This window comes from Hordeum vulgare, chromosome 7H (genome assembly GCF_904849725.1).
Source record: "Hordeum vulgare subsp. vulgare chromosome 7H, MorexV3_pseudomolecules_assembly, whole genome shotgun sequence".
Classification (NCBI taxonomy): domain Eukaryota; kingdom Viridiplantae; phylum Streptophyta; class Magnoliopsida; order Poales; family Poaceae; genus Hordeum; species Hordeum vulgare.
Genome location: NC_058524.1, coordinates 398,282,881 through 398,305,662, shown reverse-complemented (window position 1 = coordinate 398,305,662; position 22,782 = coordinate 398,282,881). Strand labels below are relative to the sequence as shown.

General features: G+C 42.7%; 1 protein-coding gene across 3 annotated transcripts; it reads right to left on the bottom strand.

Annotated features, from left to right (window-relative positions):
- Positions 1-1,685: 1,685 nt before the first annotated feature.
- LOC123409324 (putative lipase ROG1) lies at positions 1,686-9,263 on the bottom strand. Of its 3 annotated transcripts, none has more exons than XM_045102258.1 (11): positions 8,913-9,263; positions 8,756-8,829; positions 7,246-7,313; positions 6,477-6,547; positions 6,102-6,317; positions 4,653-4,816; positions 4,459-4,514; positions 4,302-4,354; positions 4,056-4,173; positions 2,162-2,259; positions 1,686-2,081 (listed from the first exon to the last, which is right to left on the bottom strand). In XM_045102258.1, the coding sequence occupies exons 1-11, from the start codon at positions 9,246-9,248 to the stop codon at positions 2,013-2,015; spliced, it is 1,323 nt and encodes a 440-aa protein (XP_044958193.1). In that variant the 5' UTR covers positions 9,249-9,263; the 3' UTR covers positions 1,686-2,012. The 3 variants fall into 3 exon arrangements, with proteins under 3 accessions (XP_044958193.1, XP_044958195.1, XP_044958194.1); XM_045102260.1 differs by having other exon boundaries at positions 8,756-8,825; positions 8,913-9,225; XM_045102259.1 differs by lacking the exon at positions 8,756-8,829 and having other exon boundaries at positions 8,913-9,219.
- Positions 9,264-22,782: the final 13,519 nt, after the last annotated feature.

Sequence of the window (22,782 nt, the reverse complement as noted above, 5' to 3'; positions counted from 1 at the left end):
TACGACAGAGCCATGTTCGTCCATGAAGCTCCCTCCATGCACAGTTGCCAGGACTTCACTGCATCTGTCGGTTTCAAGTGTCGAAGGAGAGAGTTTTGAATAGCCAAAAGAATACGGCGTTGGACATCTCGGTCGAACAGGGTCATCCTGCTGTAGGTCCTTGGTAGGCCAAATTGCATCGACAATCATTCAAATGGATGGATTCTTCGTTGGTGGGTCAAAAAAATCATATTGCCTCCGTCTCAAAATAAGTGTCTCAACCTTATAATTTTATATTAAAGCTAATACAAAGTTGAGACACTTATTTTAGGATGGAGAGAGTATGTTGCAATTGTATGCCTTTTCTGGTTCTTGTTTCTGAAGATTATGGTGAGTGAGTTGTGAGCTCTTGAGATAACAGGTTAGTGTATAGTGAAATAAAGAGGAGGGTCGCCAACACCATGTACTATATAGGTTTAAAAATCCATTAAGATGCATCAGAAATCAATGTTGAATTCGTGTGTTTTATTCACATGAAATTTACATGTCTTCAACAAATTTGAATGATTTTTTCGAGCAGCAAAATGGAAAGAATAACACGATATCATTTAATGAGGGCAACAACATAGTCAAAGGGCATTACAGAACTATATCATAAATAAGCTGAAAAAGCACGCACCTGAAAATTTGGCTAGTTTAATTATCCAAAGCTTATATTCATAGGAGCTTATCTAATAAAAGTCCTGTTCTACTTCCGAGCTCAAATGCTCCTTTATGAATAGTAAAAATGAAAAAAAAATAGTAAAAAAAAGTTTAAAAAATTCTATTTTTTTGTGATAAACTTTAACAAATGTCTTATATGCGTACCAAAATTCAGCATGAAATAACATTCTGGAAGTCACGGCGAAAAATACAAAATTAACAGTCCAAAATGTATTCAAAACTAGCATTTTTAGAGTATTAATTTAATTTTTTGCCATGACTTCCACAAATGCTATTTCGAGCTGAAATTTTACAAGCATACAAAACATTTGTCAAACTTTATCAAAATAATTTACCTTTTTGAATTTTTTACTATTTTTTATTTTACTGTTTATAAGGGAGCATATGAGCTTAGGAACAAAAACTCAATGTCTTTTATCTAGAGCTTATCTTCGCAGAAGCTTATTTAGGCTAACTTTCATGTTTTGACCCTTTTTGCCAAAGTAAATCAAGATCTAATCCTCATTTATAAAAAAAATAGGATCTGACCCTTTTCTTACTGTCAGGCTCCATAGCTGTATGGTATAACAACCTATCGCCAAGGTCCCTGACGACAAGATTGCACATACACAAAAAAAAAATCTACATGTACGTATCCTACCGCCAGACGCCTTGGTGATATGGTCGCATATGCTCCCGTCAACACCTATGACGGTAGGGGTGCACTGCGCTGACATGATCCTTTTTCCTATTGTCAGAGACCTTGGCGGTAGGTTGTTATACCCTATCGTCATGGAGCCCGACGATAGAAAAAGGATCAGATCCGAAGTTTTTGTAAACGAAGGTCAAATCCAGTTTTACTTCGCTAGAAGGGTCGAAACACAAAATTTTGCGGCTTATTTCCACAATATAGCTCAAAATACCACCGCTAGCAGGAGTGTACATGTACTACAGGGCGGAAAATAGCGTCACATGTGAGATTGGTGACAGGGAACATAATAGCGTTACATGCACGACAAGGATGATGTTATTTTCTCCCTTCCGACGTGATCAATTCGATTACTCTTATATACATGCATTACAACGCACTGTTACACACAGTTAAGCAACAACTTAACAATCTTTTTTTAGGGTTACAAATTAACAATCTAGATCTAACTTGATACTACCGGGCCTACCCTGTGGGCTGGCTGCTGTTTTCGTCTCGAATCTGGAACTAATACTGTATGTGTGTAAGTAGAGGCAGGGCAGCCTCTGCAGTCTGCAGCTTCAGGTTGCATTGCCTAAGGAAATGCGTGGTCCAGTCCAGGAAACCATGGGGCCGAAAATTTTCAGAGCTGGAAGTGGTCTATTATGTGCTGTATGACATCCGCTCCTTCGTTCACAAACGCATACTTGACCTGCGATGACAGAGCAAAAATAAGGGGGTGACTTGGTCATGAATTTTCATCATAATGCAAGGTTCGCTGAAGGCCGGCACCTGGATAATGCTGTGCGCTGCGAAACTCCGCATGCTCGCGTGGAAGCTAACATCTACCTTTTCCCATGAAACGCGTCTCAGACCTGTCACCATTTTTTCTGTATGATGATAGCATAACGGGAAAGGAAAAAATAATAACGTCAGTTTCAGGAAAAAATATTAGTGCGGATTCAAAAATAGATCAAATGTACTTCAGTGTTCAGATATCACCAAAAGGTAGTCTTAAAAATTATATCAAATATTGAGTTCAGTATGGGCAATGACTAACGATGCTGCTACTTTGTCTATGTTCCCAACAATGCTAGTGCTTGCCATACAGAAGAAGTCAATAACTACTGTTTGCAGTAGCATCGTGAGAAACATAAGACAAAATGATCTATCTAGTGCCCCACCAAGATTGCAGTCATTGAGTTGAATGTTGACTGTTGAATACCAACAATGAACTGTGAACAGATAACTTGCTTGCCAATTAGTTGTGACTAGCCTTCCAAGTCTTAACATCCACATTATTAGAGTCAACAAACCAGGTTTAAGGATACATACCCAAGAAAAGGACACGGCCTAGGGTTGGCTCAAATATTATAGGAATTTGAATATCACTATCCAAGCTACTTTGAACATATTATTGTTAAGCTTCATGCTCTGGCCAATGCAACCAAAAGTTCGAACTGATGGAAAGGGCTAGGGAATCCACATAGATACTTCAACACCCCCTCTCAGGTGTGATTCGGGAAGTCAACATGTGAATTCAAAGGTACGGCTCAAGAGGCATATACGTGGACACAGAGGGGGGCAGCAGCAATTTTTGAATAAATTGCGAAAGCCAAGACTTGAACTCAAGATCTTAGGCCCTGATACCATGTTAAGCTCGATGCACTAGCCAACACAACCAAAACTCAAAACTGATGGAAAGGGCTAGCAATCCACATATTCACTTCAACGGTTATATTGCGATATCTCACAGTAAAAATTAAAACTATTAAAAGTGTACGGCATCACATGAATTAGTCAACTAAGAACTGGCAGTACAGTTAATCTCCACAAAGGAACCGATTTGAAACTACACTGTTCAGGAGAGGTGCTAACAAATGCAAATCTACCATATTATAGTATATGTGTGGCTCTGGCAAGTGTAACAACCCTCATTAGAAATACAATTTCCGTGGACTTTGCTACGTTAACTGTTCCACTACAAAACAAATAGACTACCATCTCCTAGTTGTCAAATTATGTTAGGCGTTGCTTAGGTCTGAAACTTCAAAGCCAACTGCCCCTGAAATTTCATGAATCTAACTCAAAGGTGCGACATTTTGATGTGGAACTACGCAGATTCTTGCAAATCATTAGTCTACTTATTCAGCATACCATGTAGAATATCCTAATAGTATGATAGGAGGACTGAAGCAGCATAACTTGATGACATTGCACATTTAATGGTCCATTCAAAATTAACAAGTCCCCACTGGTAATACCAAAATGGCACACTGAATTGTTCTTGGTAAAATAACATCTTGTTTTTGTTTTATGATTAAACAGGTGTAACTGATCTAGGAAATGTTGGATTCATTATCAACTAGGTAACATTACAAATATCATCTACTCCCTCCGTTCCTAAATATATGACTTTTTAGAGATTTCACTATGAACTACATACGGATGTATGTAGTCATATTTTAGGATGTAGATTCACTCATTTTGCTCACCATCTAGTCTATAGTGAAATCTCTAAAAGGTATTATATTTAGGAACAGAGGGAGTACATTAGGAAGATTAAGCATGCTAGAACAATGATGCAGTATGAAGCATCAATGGGGGATAGCACCAACTTAAGACTGGTGAAAGAGTCAAAAAGGAAGACAAAACAGACTTTTTGCATGCAACAATCAAAACCAACCTTCCAGTAAGTCAAAATCGCAGTCTGGTACCAAATCTTGACACTTCTCGTGATCGATTTCTTCAGAGTATTCCTCATGTACAATGTGGGGATACTTCTCACATAAAGATTCCTCCCACTGTGAATCATGATGAAACAAAAGGAATATTTTTACATAAGAATTGTGATATGAGAAAATCATGTTGTCCTTCTTAGATAATGGTCCAGAAAAGAAGGCATGAACAATCAGAAATCAACAGAAAATACCTTAGGCAGCTCGGTGTTTCTTCTAATAGATGATGTTCTCCAGCCAACAATGTCTAATGCCATGAATTTAAAGAACCGACAAGTAAAAGCTAAAATGCCTAAATAAAAAGGAACAATATGAGTACTACATAAAAAGAATATCAAATAATTAGGATACAGTCGCAATCGGCATTAGCATATGCCACTCGTCGTTTAAATGCTCGCAAAGCAGATCTATAAAAATTAAGTTACCCAGAATTAGTATAGATATCACATACCATACAAGCCAGAATGAACAAAATATTATTCGCAAGAGAAATAGACATAATTGGAAGTGATACAAAAGAAACCGACGGGCAACATAAACCTTACATGAAGTAAAGATCGCCATAATCTTCAACCATACACTGCAACAGTGGCTGTTCTCCCTCAGCACTATCAGTAAGAAAAAGATGTCTCCCAGTTCTCCTAAATATCCAATGGATGACACGAGAAGCAACCTTCTCGATTGTAATGAATCCAAAGAGGAGTGGAACCTAATAACAGTGAAGAATGTCACATCAAACAAAGAATATATATGGTTGCTCTACCAATAGCTCATGGAAGGAAGGAAGGCATATAATCTGGAGCATAAAAGCAAACAAGCAATGCGCGTTTAGAGTCTGATAATATCACTAGATTCATAAGTCAGCACAAATCAACTAAAAAGGTTTGTTTATCCAATAAACTGTTCCAAAATCGTAGATATATAAGTCAACAAAATGATTCAGTGAACAAGCAAGTAGAAAGTGTGATTTCCATCTGTCAAGTGTCAACTCCTGCCTGAGTGCAGGTTTCATCCATGAGGCTGTTTCAAAATGAAGTTCCGCAGGATTTTATTGTAGATCTCCTGAAGGCAAGAGCCAAGAGACATGACAACAGTTTGTAACTTTCTTGTAATAGGAACACTTCTCTTTCTTCCTCCATAATTCTGGGAGATATTGGCAGCACCTGTGGGACCCTTCTATGTGTATCACAGCTAATGAAAACAAAACTGTGCAGGTTCACAATATTGGCAGTCGATGTCGGGCCCTTCTATGTATATCAAACGCTTTTAAGCCAATGAAAACAAAACTGTGTAGGATAACAATCTATTGCGAGAAGTACCCAAGATAGTCTTGAGAGGAGAATTTTTTAGATCTTCGAGGGGCAAGTGCTCAGAGGCATTGCAACAATTTTGGAAGTTTCTTATTATAAGAAAAGGTTAAAATCCCTTTTCTCCTTTTCCCCCCTCCAAAACCTTGGAAGATTGGGCATCCCTTGTGGGGCCATTTAATGTACATCAAATGCATTGAAGCAAATGAAAACAAACTGTAAACATCTAGTACTCAAGTATCTGTTATATGTATCCAAAACTTTAATACTCCCTCTGTTTCGGTTTGCAAGGCCTCCTTGTATTTGAGTATTACTTTGGCCATGGATTTAACTAACAAAATATGAGTAAATCACCACAAAAGTGTACCATTGGAAACTTCTTTCAAATGTGAATTCAGTGACATACTTCTTGTGGCACATATCTAATATTCTGTTGGTTAAATGAAATTGGTGGACAAAATTGGACTCAAAAAACGAGAGGGGCTTGTAAACTGTAATGGATGGAGTATACGACTATATGAGGCATGCAAAATCAGATATTTGACATAAGAATACTGGGATATAAATGAGCAAATGGCTATGTATTAGTTCGAAAACAGGTATCATCCGCACTGTTTCAAATAAATAAATTTGAACTCGCATGAAAGTCAAGGTGAAAAAATAAGGGGAAAACAGTCAACCAAGTACCTGCTTGTTTCCTCGAGAACCAAGGTGAGGCGTTGCTACGGTTATAAAGTTCACCGCTTCCAACCCGCATATGGTTCCTTCAGCTTTGCTGTCAAACGTGCTATTTGGATGTCTATAAAGTTTTGCTATTGCATATCTTGCTACTAAGCCTCCAACAGAGTGTGCAAGAAACGAAATTTTGGAGAGCTCTGGCTTTCGACTAATTACATCAAGAACCTGAGTAAGAAGAGAACAAATGCACATTTCAATACAAAAATCAGTAATAGTGTTTTGAATCGCAGAAACCTTTCAATAGAGAAATTAGTATGGTGAATCAGCTAGCCTCTATATATTTAGCCCCTCAAGCACAAATCATCTGTAGCATATGGCAATTACCTCATCTGCTAAGCGTTCTCCCATAACATCGACACCGTCTAGAGTCAAGGTGTTCATGTTTTTCTCACTGCCTGCAAAGTTGAACAAACAAGTCTAAATAACACAATCTCAATGAGTAAACTTATAGAATACCAAGTTTCCCTTGAAGTTACAAATTCAGAAAGGGTTCCAAGTTTGCATTCAATCATGGTATATCAGGTACAACATTGTGGTTGGAAAATGCAAAAATATTAGTTCTATCTAGACCATGGTGTTAGTTATCCCATAAAAAATCATGTTTATACCGATATATTTTATTTTGAAATATACATTTTTAACGCAGCCTTGTCAAGAACATCCCAGTAATTGACTACTAATTAATATTCAGATACACACATGACACATGTGCACGCGCACACAGCTTACCAACTAACATTATGTTAAACCATTTCTGGGTAAGTATCCTAGTATCCTTATCCATAGTTCAGAACGGAGCAACGCTAACAGATCTACGACTAAACATCATTGTGACAGTCACATGTCAAGAAAAAATTGAGATATACTCGTCAATATAAAAAGGCGGTTTCAATTAAGTTTTAGGCATGTTAAAGAAAATGATGAACAAAATGCCCAATGGTCTCTTATTTACTTTTTGTCAAACAGACATACATTTTTATTGATTATTATCAAATTAATTATAGAGTGGCATGGACAATTTTAAAAAATAAAGCACGAAAATTAGGCAAACTAGCTTGTGTAGTTGGTTAAAGCACAAAATCCAGTAACTTACAGTGCACAATTACATCATCAGGAAGCTGCTTTACAAATTCGTTGGCTGCGTATTGCCAGTCATTGGTACTGCTCAAAGGAAAAGATAAACATACAGATCAATAAGAGAAGATCTTAGCAGAAGGGGTTATGAGTTCAGAAATGAAAACACAAACTTGGCAAGTGTTAAGCTTCATGCACTAGCCAACGCAACCAAAAGTCCGAACTGATGGAAAGGGCTAGGCAATCCACATATACACTTGAACACCCCCTCTCACGTGTAAAGCGGAAAGTCAACACGTGGACAAACTCAGAGGTATGGCTCAAGGGGCCTATACATGGACAGATAGGGGGCGGCAGCAATTTTGAATAAACTGCGAAAGCCAGGACTTAACTCAAGACCTTAGACCGTGATACCATGTTAAGCTTCATGCACTAGCCAACGCAACCAAAAGTCCGAACTGATGGAAAGGGCTAGGCAATCCACATATACACTTGAACAGCAAGCACTTAAGGAAGCACAGCTAGATGCCATTTTTGAGAAATGAAAAGATCAACGACCAGCTGTAACTAAGAACTGGACTTCGTCTCAACAGAGCATGCAAACAATCTTATTTGTAACCTAGTAGCGTTTACTTGGCTGTTCCAAGGGTTAAAGAACAATTCCAATAAGCGATAGCGGTAACTTCAAACTTGTTAGAGGGTGCTTGGATCCAAGGGACTAAAACTAGTCTGACTAAAACTAGTCTCTTTAAGAGGCTAAAGTTCCAAGCACCCCTGACTAAAGAGAGACTAAAACTAGTCTTGAGGCTAAAATCTTTTAGTCAGGGGTACCCCTACTAAAATGTGCATTAGTCCTCTCTCTCCTCATTTAACTCCTCAGGCAAGTTCTGAATTGGAGGGTTTGGAAGATAATAAATGCTCATTAACTTGATTTTAGTCTCTTTAGTATTTGGATCCAAGCATGGGTGAGGCTAGCAAGTTTTAGTCTCACTACTTTTAGTCATGGGACTAAAACGTATCCAAGCACCCTCTTAGTATTTTAATTCCTTGAACAATGCCGAGCGCAAGCTGGCCATGAAGAGTCAGAGGTGTGGCCTAGCATAACGAACAAACAGCAGGTGATTGACTGAGCTGAATGGGTGGATACTGATCTTTTCTATTGGCAGATCATCGAGCATAGGGCTATACTGAGCCTTCTTCTTTCAGTAACAAACCGTGTTGTCGGGTAAAATCCTAAAGGAACAAAGATAATTTGGCACCATCCTTCCTACTCCAAACAGATCATCAGGTGCTTGAACAAACTCAACCGAACATGCCGCATCATACTCTGATTTGACCGAAAAGCACTGAACAATACAACTCAAAGGGCATCACCACACGCTTGCCCTCCAATTTGACAAATCGCAGTAACTAGTAGAGTAGTTCTTGTTTTGCAGTAAGTGGTGGTTGAGCCGCAACTGACTCCGCCGAATCCCATGTTTACCAACTTAGCATGCCCGACGGCACAGGCAATGCCCCGCATTACTTACGGATTCCATTCCGTCACTGGTCCATTCCGCGCCGGCGCCACGCCGCCGCCGGGCGAAACAGATTTGTAGCCTAGCTACGAGCACGAGATGTTGGATCAAATTCGTGAACCGACACTGGGCGCAAAAAACACGCGGTCGAGGGGGACGGCGCACGCACCTGCCGAGGATGCCGTGGACCATGACGAGGAGGTGTTCCGGGGCATGGGAGGAGACGGCGTCGCTCCAGACGTCGACGCCGCCGGACGGGGACTCCTCCGCCCTCAGTCCTCCTTCCTCTTCGACTGAGCCTGAGGCGGCCGCCATGATGGCAGTCTCCTCGGCTGGGTGCGCGAGGAGGCGACGGGCGATGGGCCGGCGGAACGGAAAGGTATGGGGGTTGCGACGGACCGCGTACCGCGTGGAGGGGAAGTGGGGCCCAGCAAGCGAACGAGGAAGAGAGAGAGGGGGGAATGCGTGGAGGTTGTGGATCCCCGTGAGCGTGAGCTCTGCCCATTTTACCGACGTGCCTATCAGGTCTCGTGCTCGGCTAGGCTAGCATCCCTCCGATCGACCATGGATGTCGGCACATGATCCGGGAGGGCATCCAGCATAAGAGCAAGTAGTATAGCCAATTGCTCGCTATAAACCATTGACATGTCATCTATAGCTTACTCATGTATAATAGTTCATTGCAAAAGTGTACTACTTCTTTATTATATGGTTCACCTTTTATATTCACAAAATGCCTAGGAGCACGTGGTAGAGCTGGCTCTTAGCTAAGAGCCCGCTTACCTTCTCTCTCCTCTTCTCTTTTCTCTAACTAAACAAAAATATATTACTTTATTCCTTATAGCCAGCTGACTCAGCTCTATTGTACTTGCTCTAAGTCGACTGGGTAGACTACCGTGGGTGGGGTCGATGCCGTACCTCAAATCACGTGTTGATACATAGTTGTTCGGACGTAATTTGTCGAAAAATGTTTAGATTCAATCGACTGATTTCTTAAAGAAATATGTTGGATCGCTCGCGCGATACGTTGGCCGGTGGTCCCGGGACCCCTACCCTGTTGTTATCATCTTATCCCTCCACTCGGCCCTTCTTCTAGATCGAGCCAACCCCTTTCCCCCTTTCATTCGCACACTCCCATCAAGATGTGACGCGGCCGTCGGACCCCGTCATCTCCCTTTCCCTTCCCCGCTCTCGTCAAGATGTGGCGCGGCCACGGACCAGGTCGTTTGCCTTTCGCCTCCCCGCAGCCCGGCCTCCCCTTTTTCTCCGTTGAATCGAGTGTCGTCGTCGTCGCTGCCGAGACAGTGCATCGCAACACAATATCCATAGTTGGAATCGAGGGGCGATTGGCGATGAAGCTCAATAGAGCATCCATGGGCTGCTCATCGGCGACGGTGCTGCAATGCAGCATCCATGGCCTGCTCGACGAAGACGGTGCTGCAACAATGGTGCTTCAATGGAGCATCGCCGGGGCACCGGTGTTGCGGTGAAGCATCATCGGGAGCTGTCGGTGCTTCAATGGAGCATCGCCGGGGGGTTGCCGGTGTTGCGATGAAGCATTCCTGAGCCATTGGTGTTTCAGTGGAGCCACGCCGCGCCCTCAGGGTGCTTCAAGGAGCATCATCGGGCTGCTAGGGATGTTGTGAAAGGAGGAAGATGCAGGCGTTGCATTCCTGTGAGCATGAGATCGAGCGGCTACACGCAATAGATCGAACGGCTAGTCGAGCGGTTGATCTTTTCCTAAGACCAGCCTACTAATTTGTAGCAGCCGCCTAATTTGTCATGCAACATCTCGCATCGGTTTGCACACATGTTTGCTTGTCCTTTTTTATACGTAACTAGAGCAACTCCAACGCGCAGACCCGAACGGACGCCGCTTTTATCCGTTTTTTGTCCGTTTGGGTCGGTCGCCCATTCGACGTCCATCCTATTTAAGATTTGGATCGGCAATGCGTACAACGCCCGCAACCTATTTATGTCCGCGCACACATTTGCAAAGGGTCGTCGTCCAAAGTTCATGACGACATCATGCCAGCAGCCAGCATACAATGCCAGCTTTAGAAAACATCACACAGTTCATCCTGACACACTTGCCAGCGGCCGACACACATGCGAGCACAAAAAAAGGGGCGGGAGTTCGACCATGCCATCACTGTCGTGGTCATGCCAGCACACTTGCCGGCATACAAAAAGGATGGCGCTCTCCGTCATAGATATCACTCATTGGACACTTCTTGCATTCGTGAAACTCACTATGGACAAGAATCCAAAAGGTTGATGCCTTTTGTTCGGCGCCGACCTTGGGGTCGTGCTCAATGTCCCACCAACACTCACAAAGAAGCTTGTCCTCGACCGTTGTGTATCCCTTCGTTCGCCTACTCTTTCGCTTGGGCTGCACCCCGTCGGCTTGGTTCGCGAGCTCGTCCTTGAACAAAGGCTCCCCGTCGATATCCACCTCATCCTCTTCCTCGAGGTCATAGTCATCCAGAAAACACGTGGTCGAGCGGGAAGCCATCCAGGTCGAGACCGACCTGATCTTGCATGAAGGTGGGATGCATGCCAGCTTGGTCATAGGCTGACGGCGTGAACGGCATGCCTCGCCCGTCCTGGCTTTGGATCTCTTTGGGATTGTAGCCAGCCGCAGCCGCGGCAGCACCACCTTCGGCCGCTGCAGCACCCTCAAAGATGATGATCCGCATGAAGCGGTTGGCCCTCTCGTCGTGGACGGCTGTTGGCATTCTGTCGAACAGGTTGCGGGCTATGGAGAGCATGTCGGCTCACATCTCACGCACGTGTTTCCTCGGCCCATCGGATGACGAGCCACCGGCAACCGTATGGCGCTAAGGTCGATGGGCGCGGGTGTGGATGGCGCCAACACGCTCACCTCCGGCGAGCATTCCCCGGAGAGGCGGGAGGCTTGCTGGTGATGTGGAAGCCGGGGATCAACTGAGTCGCCGATGCATGGGGGCGACTCTAGCAATGCCATCCTAGAGAATGCAGACGAGTCTATGCTATCCAGGGTTTTACCCTAGGTACAATAGTGCCTCCCTTGTTGCCTCCGCAATGCGTGCAGCAGTTGCAGCGTTATCCTCCCGCTGCTACGACAGTTATGGCCACGGCGGCCACTGCTTCGTCCCTTGCGTCCGCCGCGTTCCTCCTGTGACGCCCTCAATTTGATCGTACGCTAATCATACACGCAAATGCATACGACCAAGCTCAAGGACTCATGTGAAGATATCACAACACAAGTCTAGACACAAATAAAACATACAAGCTTCATATTACAAGCCAGGGGCCTCGAGGGCTAGAATACAGAAGCTTGATAAACACACAAGTCAGCGGAAGCAACAAAAATCTGAGTAGACGTATAACATGAGGTGCCTTAAAGAAGGCTCGCACAAAAGATACAACGATCGAATGAGGCGAGGCCTCCTGCCTGGGAGCCTCCTAACTACTCTTGGTCTTCAACGACCTGCACGTAGTAGTAGGCACCATGGGGGTAGCAGTCGTCGGCGGCGGGATACACCATCTCCTGGGCTCCATCATCTGGTCGCAACAACAGATCAAGGGGAAAAGGAGGGAGCAAAGCAACAATGAGTACTCATCCAAAGTACTCGCAACACTGACATCAGAACTATGCTAAGTGTGCATCAGTATCAAAGGAAGGGGGTTATATGTGAACTGACTGCAGCAATGCGAGAATAGAGAGAGAAGGCCTAGTCCTATCGAAGACTATCATCGTCAGGGGTCTTGCAGCAATAGACAAGAGTAGAACAGGTAACATAAATAATAGTCATATTGTTGCAGCAATATTAATTAAAGTCACGCCCAGAGATTCTTCCTCGACTCCCTGAGAGGAAGCAATCCCGGAGCAAACATTCCAGTCAAGTAACAGTTGTAGTTGTATAAGATCAGGGCACAACTCCAAGTCGTCCTGTAACCGTGGACACGGCTATTCGAATGGATAAGTTTTCATCCCTGCAGGGGTGCACCACATATTCCCTGTCACGCTCGACAATATTTGGCCGGACACACTTTCCTGAGTCATTCCCGGCCTCGGAACATTGACACGTCGCAGCCCCACCTAGACTCAACAAAGAGGCCAGCCCGTCGGTCTAAATCCTAAGCACGCACGGGTCATGGGCCCATCACCCTTTGCACTCATGCACGATGCGAGGGCGACTGATGTCAGTCCTGGCACCTCTTATACAAGAACGGTGATAATCCAGACCACCCGGGCCCGTGCCGCTCCATTGCTGACGTCTGAAGAGATTAAGCTGATACCATGACGTCGAGTACCCATAACTTCTCGCACGTAGACGGTTAATGCAAATAAGGTTTCCGACCAACCCAGATCAAATACCCAAATCCATTAACATTATAATTAAATCATCGACACATCCACGCGGGAATCCACCCGCCTAACATTTATTCATGAATGTTCCCAATAACATGGTCAAGTAACTGTGTGGTTGTAACATCAGGGGGATCCGAGGTATCACCCTCGTTGGACTCCGAACGATGTAACCGTCAAGGTGGATGCTACTGCAACAAAAGACCTTCCAACTGCGCCAGAAACGTGCTGACGGGAGACTGTTCTTGTCTTGATACTCCTCAGCAACGGCACCAGGAATCCTTCTGCTATGGCTATGCCTTAAGGGACTTCCTAGCAGATATGCAAAGGATCTCCCCCGTGGCCTTGGAGCCTTGCGTTGGTGTTTCCTCGAAGCGGAAAGGGTGATGTAGCGCAGCGGTGGTAAGTATTTCCCTCAGTTTGAGAACCAAGGTATCGATCCAGTGAAGGAGTATCTCAAGTGCCTGTACAAACACAAAAAGCTTGCTCCCAACGCTATGAAGGGGTTGTCAATCCCTTATAGATTGTTTGCCAAGTGAGAACTGAAAGCAACAAAGTAAAAAAGCGAAGTAAAAGCGAAAGTGGAAATGATAGGTGTGAATAGACCCGGGGGCCGTAGTGTTTACTAGTGGCTTCTCTCATGAAAGCAAGTAGACGGTGGGTGAACAAATTACTGTCGAGCAATTGATAGAACCGCGCAAAGCCGTGACGTCATCTATGGCAATGATTATATCTATAGGCATCACGTCCAAAACAAGTAGACCGATACTTTCTGCACATACTACTATTACTCCACACGTTTACCGTTATCCAGCATGCATCTAGTGTATTAAGTCCAAAAGAACAGCGTAACGCCTTAAGCAAGATGACATGATGTAGATGGACAATCTCATATCTACGACAAAGCCCACCTTGTTACCCTTGATGGCAACTACACGATGTGTGCCTTGCTACCCCTACTGTCACTAGGAAAGGTCACCACACGGTAAGAACCCAAAACGAAGCACTTATCCCATTGCAAGAATCATAGACCTAGTTGGCCAAACAAAACCCAAGACTCGGAGAGACTTACAAGGATATCAAATCATGCATATAAGAAATCAGCAAAGACTCAAATATATATCATAGATAATCTGATCACAAATCCACAATTCATCGGATCTCGACAAACACACCACCAAAGAGGATTGCATCGGATAGATCTCCATGAAGATTATGGAGAACTTTGTATTGAAGATCCAAGAGAGAGAAGAAGCCATCTAGCTACTAACTACGGACCCGTAGGTCTGAAGTGAACTACTCACGAGTCATTGGAGGGGCGATGATGTTGATGTAGAAGCCCTCCAACTCCAAAGTCCCCTCCGGCAGGGCACCGGGAAGGGTCTCGAGATGAGATCTTGCGGAAACGGAAGCTTGCGGCGCCGGAAAAGTGTTTTCGTGGATTCCTTGATTTTTTATGTATTTTAGGGAATATATAGGCGAAGGAGCTAGGTCAGGGGGCGCTAGGGAGGCCACAAGCCTGCTAGCCGCCGCCCCCCCTGGTGGCGGCTACAGGGCTTGTGGGCTGCATGTAGCTCTCCTGGCTTGGCCCACAAGCCCCCTGACCTTCTTCCGTTCGGGAAAAATTTGTTTCAGGGATTTTATTCCGTTTGGATTCTGTTCCAAAATCAGATCTGAAAAGAGCCAAAAACACAGAAAAAACAGGAACTGGCACTTGGCACTGAATTAATAAGTTAGTCCCGAAAAAAGATATAAAAGGTACATAAAACATCCAAAGATGACAAGATAACAACATGAAACCATCAAAAATTATAGATACGTTTGAGACGTATCAAGCATCCCCAAGCTTAACTCCTGCTCGCCCTCGAGTAGGGAAGTGATAAAGAATGAATTGTTGATGCTTTCATGCTACCTAGCATAGATGTCCTTTGTAACTCCTCTTATGTGACGTGAATGTTCAGAACCATTAGATTCAAAACAATAGTTTTCTATTGACGTGGAAACAATAATAATTCAAGCAAACTAGCAAGGTAATCATGAACTTTCAAAATAACAAGACCAAAATAAAGTTATCCCTACAAAAGCATATAGTCTGGCTATGCTCTATCATCATTGCACAACGAATTTAAATCATGCACAACCCCGGTATTGGCCAAGTAATTGTTTTCACACCTTTACTTTCTCAAACCTTTTCAACTCTCATGCAATACATGAGCGTGAGCCATGGTTTTAGCACTATAAGTGGTGTGGAGTGTGGTGGAGGTTGCAAGAAAAACAAGGAGAAGATGGTCACATTAACTAGGCATATCAATGAGCTGCGGAGATGCTCATCAATGGATATCAATGTGAATGAGTAGGGATTGCCATACAAATGATGCACTAGAGCTAAGAGATGTGGAAGCTCTTAAAGAAAACTAGTGGGTGTGCATCCAACTTGCTTGCTCACGAAGACCTAAGGCAAATTTGAGGAAGCCTATCATTGGAATATACAAGCCAAGTTATGTAATGAAAATTTCCCACTAGCTATATGGTGGTGACAAAACGAGAGACTCTCAATCATGAAGATCATAGTGCTTAATATGCACAAGTGTGGAAAAGTGGTAGCATTGTCCCTTCTCTCTTTTTCTCTTTTTTTTGTGGGCTCTTTGGCCTTTTTCTTTTGGTGAGCATTTTTGGCCTCTTTTATTTCCTCACATGGGACAATGCTCCATCAATAATGATCATCACACTTTCAACTCAAAACTTAGAGCAACGATGACTCTATATGGAATGCCTCTTGTAGTGTACCGTGACAATGATCTAGCATGGCATAGAAATCAATGGAAACATCATGCTAGCTATCTTACGATCATGCAATGGCAATGTAGAAGTGGTGGCACATGTCATGGTGGTAGTTGCATGGCAATATATCTCGGAATGACTTTGAAAAAGCCATAGTAGGTAGGTATGGTGGCTGTTTTGAGGGAGGCTAATGGTGGGTTTTGTGCACCGGCGAAAGTTGCACGGCACTAAGCAGATAGTGATGGTGGAAGGTGAAAGTGAATCTAAACCATGGACTCAACATTAGTCATGAAGAACTCATATACTTGTTGCAAAAAAATTATTAGTAATCGAAACAAAGCATTCAACGCATACTCCTAGGGGAAGGGTTGGTAGGTATAAACCATCGCGCGATCCCGACCGCCACACAAAGGATGGCAATCAAAAGACTAATCATGCTCAGACTTCATCACATAGCGGTTCAACATACGTGCATGCTACGGGAATCACTAACTTCAACACAAGTATTTCTAGATCCACAACACCTTACTAGCATAACTTCAATATTACCAAAACCACAACTCAAAACTAATTGAGATGAATCAAACTTCTCTAACTATTCAATGCACATGAAGGTGGAAGTTTTCGTATCCCTTTGGATAACTACCCCTTTTGAGACTACTTTCAAAGCATAGATCAACTACCAAGCCACTCATCGTTCTGCTCTAAAAGATATAAGTGAAGCACATAGAGCAAAAGTATCTAGCTCAAAAGATATAAGTGAAGCACATGTGAGCTGAATTGTCTACCAAAGGATATAAGTGAAGCTCGACAAAATCACGGTGAGTGCATGTCTCTCTCTCTAGGTGTGCAGCAAGGATGATTATGACACAACAAAAATAAAAGACTCCTACGATACAAGACGCTCCAAGCAAAAACACATACCATGTGGTGAATAAAAATATAGCCCTAAGTAACGTTACCGATGGATTGAAGACAAGAGAGGGGATGCCTTCCCGGGGCATCCCCAAGCTTAGGCTTTTACGACATACTTGAATATCTTGGGGTGCCTTGGGAATCCCCAATCTTGAGCTCTTGCCACTCTTTATCTTTTTGTCCATAAGAACTTCACCCAAAACTTGAAAATTTCACAACACGAAACTTAAACAGAAACTCGTGATAACATTAGTATAAGAAAGCAAACCACCACTTCCTTAGGTACTGTAGCAAACTTAAATTCTACTTATGCTGATGTTGGATTACTGTATTTTCAATCTTCCATGGCTAATACCCCCCGATACTATCCATAGTTTCATCAAAATAAGCAACCAACACAACAAAAACAGAATCTGTTAACAGCAGACCAGTCTGTAGAAATCTGTATACTTCATATACTTCTGGTACTTAAAAATTTCTCACAAATTACGACAGTCTGAAGAATTTGCGTAGCAATCACCAGCAAAAATAATAAACTCAAAAGCTCTTACAGAAAAAGAGAAAATTCTTTTCGTGAGCAGAAAGTTTTTGTCTTTTCCAGCATGACCAAACGATCATCCCCAAGACTAATCATAACGGGTTTTCTTGGCACAAACGCAAAAAGAAACACAAAAAACACAATCATAACAGAATTATGAAAGTGTGGAAAACACAAAACAAAAAGAAAAAGGATAAATTCGTTGGGTTGCCTCCCAACAAGCGCTTTTTGTTTAACGCCCTTAGCTAGGCAAAAGGTGATGGAATCACGTATAGTCATCTTTGGTGCTCAAACCATAAGTAGCCCTCATCATATATTCATAAGCCAATCTTATTTTATTTTTAGGAAAGTGCTCCATGCCCTTCTTTAAAGGAAATTGAAATCTAATATTCCCTTCCTTCATATTGATGATAGCACCAGTAGTCTTTAGGAAAGGTCTACCAAGAATAATGGGACATGAAGGATTGCAATCTATGTCAAGTACAATGAAATCCACGGGTACATAGTTCTTATTTGCAACAATAAGAACATCATCGATCCTTCCCATGGGTTTCTTGACAGTAGAATCCACAAGATGCAAATTAAGAGAACACTCTTCAATCTCATGAAAACCAAGAATATCACATAAAGACTTTGGAATCACGGAAACACTAGCACCCAAATCACACAAAGCATTGCACTCATAGTTTTTGATCTTGATTTTGATAGTAGGTTCCCACTCATCATGAAGTTTTCTAGGTATAGAGACTTCTAGTTCGAGCTTCTCTTCAAGAGATTTCATCATAGCATCTACGATATGCGCGGTAAAGGCTTTGCTTTGGCTATAAGCATGTGGAGAGTTTGCAATGGATTGCATCAAAGAAATGCATTCAAACAAGGAGCAAATATCATAATTGAATTCCTTGAAATCCAAAGTGGGAGTTTCGTTACTAACCAAAATTTTGATTTCTTCTACTACACTCTCCACACCTTTATCATCAAGATGGGCGGACTCCGAATCATTGGGGCATTTTTCAACCAAAGTGGATTCATATCCAGCCCCTTCATCAATAGGTTTGACACGCGAAAACAAAGATTCAAGAGGAGTCACACCAAGCACTTTAAGATCTTCGTGATTTGCATCACTAGAACGCACCCTTTTAAACCATTCATGCCTAGCGCGAATTTGGGCGGTTCTTTCTTTGCTCTCATTCATGGAGACACGCATAGCTTTCAAAGTTTCATCCAAGTTGACCTTGGGAGGAGCACATCTAACTTTCAAAGCATCAATATCACAAGACATCCTATCAACGCTCTTAGCCAAATCGTCAATTTTGAGTAGTTTTTCCTCCATGGACGCATTGAAAATCTTTTGAGAGTTGATGAACTCTTTGATATTACTCTCTAAATCAGAGGGTAATTTGTTGTGATTTCCATAAGTGTTGTTGTAGGAATTGCCATAATTGTTAGAGGAGTTACTAGGAAAAGGCCTAGGAACATAGTTTCCTCTAAAAGCATTGTTGTTGCCAAAATTGTTCCTACCAACAAAATTCATGTCCAAACTAGCATTGCTACTCTCAATCAAGGAAGATAGTGGCATGTCATTAGGATCTATAGTAGCATTTCTACTAGCAACCAAATTCATCAACTCGTTCATCTTAGCACTAAGCGAGTTAATTTCTTCTATAGCGTGTACCTTTTTGCTAGCAGGCGACCTTTCAGTGTGCCACTGAGAGTAGTTGGTCATGATATTGTCTAGGAGTTTTGTAGCGTCTCCTAATGTGATTTCCATGAACGTTCCACCTGAGGCGGAGTCCAAGATATTGCGAGAAGCAAAATTCAAACCAGCGTAAAAGTTTTTTATAATCATCCACAAACTCAAGCCATGAGCGGGACAATTTCTAATCATAAGCTTCATCCTCTCCCAAGATTGTGCAACGTGTTCATGATCAAGTTGCTTGAAATTCATGATATCGTTACGTAAGAAGATGATCTTAGCCGGCAGAAAATACTTGGATATATAAGCATCTTTGCACTTATCCCAAGAATCGATACTATTTTTAAGCAAAGAAGAAAACCAAGTTTTTGCGCGATCTCGCAACGAGAAAGGAAAAAGCTTCAACTTAATCACGTCATTATTCACATCTGTTTTCTTTTGCATATCACAAAGCTCAATGAAGATAGTGAGATGGGATGCGACATCTTCACTAGGAAGGCCAAAGAATTGCTCTTTCACAACAAGATGCAGCAAAGTTGCGTTGATTTCATACGATTCCGCACTAGTGGCGGCAGCAATCAGAGTACTAATAAAATCATTATTATTGGTACTCGAGAAGTCGCAAAGTTTGGTGTTTTCAGCCATGATGACTTCAACAAACAAACAAGCACACAAGCAAGCAAGAATACCGGCAAAGGAAAACGGCAAAAAGGCAAAAGGCAAAAGAAAAGGCAAAGGAGAAAGGCAAATGAAAACGGCAAATGTGAAGTGGGGGAGAGGAAAACGAGAGGCAATTGGCAAAAAGTAAATGCAAGAGATGAGTTTGTGAGACCTACTTGGATAGATCTCTCCTTCCCCGGCAACGGCGCCAGAAATAGTTCTGCTACTACAACAAAAGACCTTCCAACGGCGTCAGAAACATGCTGACGGGAGACTGTTCTTGTCTAGATACTCCTCAGCAACGGCACCAGGAATCCTTGTGCTACGGCTACGCCTTAAGGGACTTCCTAGGAAAATATGCAAAGGATCTCCCCCGTGGCCTTGGAGCCTTGCGTTGGTGTTCCCTCGAAGCAGAAAGGGTGATGTAGCGCAGCGGTGGTAAGTATTTCCCTCAGTTTGAGAACCAAGGTATCGATCCAGTGAAGGAGTATCTCAAGTGCCTGCACAAACACAAAAAGCTTGCTCTCAACGCTATGAAGGGGTTGTCAATCCCTTATAGATTGTTTGCCAAGTGAGAACTGAAAGCAACAAAGTAACAAAGCGAAGTAAAAGGGAAAGTGGAAACGATATGTGTGAATAGACACCGGGCCATAGTGTTTACTAGTGGCTTCTCTCATGAAAGCAAGTAGATGGTGGGTGAACAAATTACTGTCGAGCAATTGATAGAACCGCGCAAAGTCGTGACGTCATCTATGGCAATTATTATATCTATAGGCATCACGTCCAAAACAAGTAGATCGATATTTTCTGCATCTACTACTATTACTCCACACATCGACCGCTATCCAGCATGCATCTAGTGTATTAAGTCCAAAAGAACAGAGTAACGCCTTAAGCAAGATGACATGATGTAGATGGACAATCTCATATCTACGACAAAGCCCACCTTGTTACCCTTGATGGAAACTACATGATGTGTGCCTTGCTGCCCCTACTGTCACTAGGAAAGGTCACCACACGGTAAGAACCCAAAACCAAGCACTTCTCCCATTGCAAGAATCATAGATCTAGTTGGCCAGACAGAACCCAAAACTCGGAGAGACTTACAACGATATCAAATCATGCATATAAGAAATCAGCAAAGACTCAAATATATATCATAGATAATCTGATCACAAATCCACAATTCATCGGATATCGACAAACACACCGCCAAAGAGGATTACATCGGATAGATCTCCATGAAGATCATGGAGAACTTTGTATTGAAGATCCAAGAGAGAGAAGAAGCCATCTAGCTACTAACTACGGACCCGTAGGTCTGAAGTAAACTACTCATGAGTCACTGGAGGGGCGATGATGTTGATGTAGAAGCCCTGCAACTCCAAAGGCCCCTCCGGCAGGGCACCGGGAAGGGTCTCCAGATGAGATCTCGCGGAAACGGAAGGTTGCGGCGGCGGAAAAGTGTTTTCGTGGATTCCTTGACTTTTTTCTGTATTTTAGGGAATATATAGGCGAAGGAGCTAGGTCAGGGGGGCGCCAGGGAGGCCACAAGCCTGCTAGCCGCCGCCCCCTGGTGGCGGCTACACGGCTTGTGGGCTCCGTGTAGCTCTCCTGGCTTGGCCCACAAGCCTCCTGGTCTTCTTCCGTTCAGGAAAAATTTATTTCGAGGATTTTATTCCGTTTGGACTCCGTTCCAAAATCAGATCTGAAAAGAGCCAAAAACACAGAAAAAACAGGAACTCACACTTGGCACCGAATTAATAAGTTAGTCCAAAAAAAAGATATAAAAGGTACATAAAACATCCAAAGATGACAAGATAACAGCATGAAACCATCAAAAATTATAGATACATTTGAGACGTATCAGTGGACTTAGAGGAATCACCCTATAGGGTCTCACACTTGAGGCGTTGCATGACAGAGTCATTGTCGGGAGTGGTGAAGGAGGAATCACCCTCAATAACCACGACCGACTAGCTGCACTACATAGATAGCATCATGAGTACTTTACGAGGTGTCACCCTCGGTACCTGATAGTAGCTCTGCAGCGTCGTACAACTAAGGGGGGTGAGTGCTCTGTCGGGTCGTGTCTCTCGATCAGGGATCAAGACTTGACGATAAAGCGGGGGCAACTGGACTAAGGGGGCAAAGGGGATGACTGCTCCACCTATACTAAACAGTTTAGATTGTGGTACAGTAAAGTAGCAGTTCATCAAAAACAGGCTATGCATCAGAATAGGATCTATCTACAACAGTAGCAAAATTCTAATGCAAGCATGAGGCAGAAAGAAATGGGCGATATACGAATGATCAAGGAGGGTTTGCTTGCCTTGTTGCTCTGCGACAAATGGCTGAACGTCTGGGGCGCAGTCGTACCCGGCAACAACGTCAGTCTCGGGGTCTACGGGTAAGAAGAGGGGAGAAGAAACAATAAATAACAACAATAGGTTCATCACGATGCATAACATGGCAATATGCAAGGCTATGCATGCACTAACGCAGTATCATCCGTGATAGACGGATCGGGAAAAATATGAGATAATATTTCCCGGGTCTCTAGCTACAACCGGTAACGCGAAACTGATGGAAAAGTTTCATGTTCGCTATGCTAGGGACGCGTGACAGACGAACAGATAGCGTATCTGGGGTCGTCTCGTTCTTTTGATCAACTTTCATGTATAAATTATTTTCATCAGACTTACGGTTTAATTAATATTAATTTTAAAGTTTTATTCAATACTCTGGAAATTAAAATAGATTAAATTAAATCGATAAATGCAATTATGACATCAACATGAGGTCATGCTGAAATCAAAAGTCAACAACCCTGTTGACTGGTCAAACTGACTAGTGGATCCCATACGTCATAGGCACATTTTTTAAATTAATTTAATTAGTATCAATCAGGATTAGTTAAGGGGGTGGGACCCACCTGTCATACTCTATTTAGGTCAATTAATTAACATTTTTAATTAATCAATATTAATTAGTATTAATTAACACGGGTCACACCTATCATACTCTCCTAATAAAACAGATTGATTAATTAACATAATTAGTCTTAATTAAGTTAACTAACTAACTAACTAACT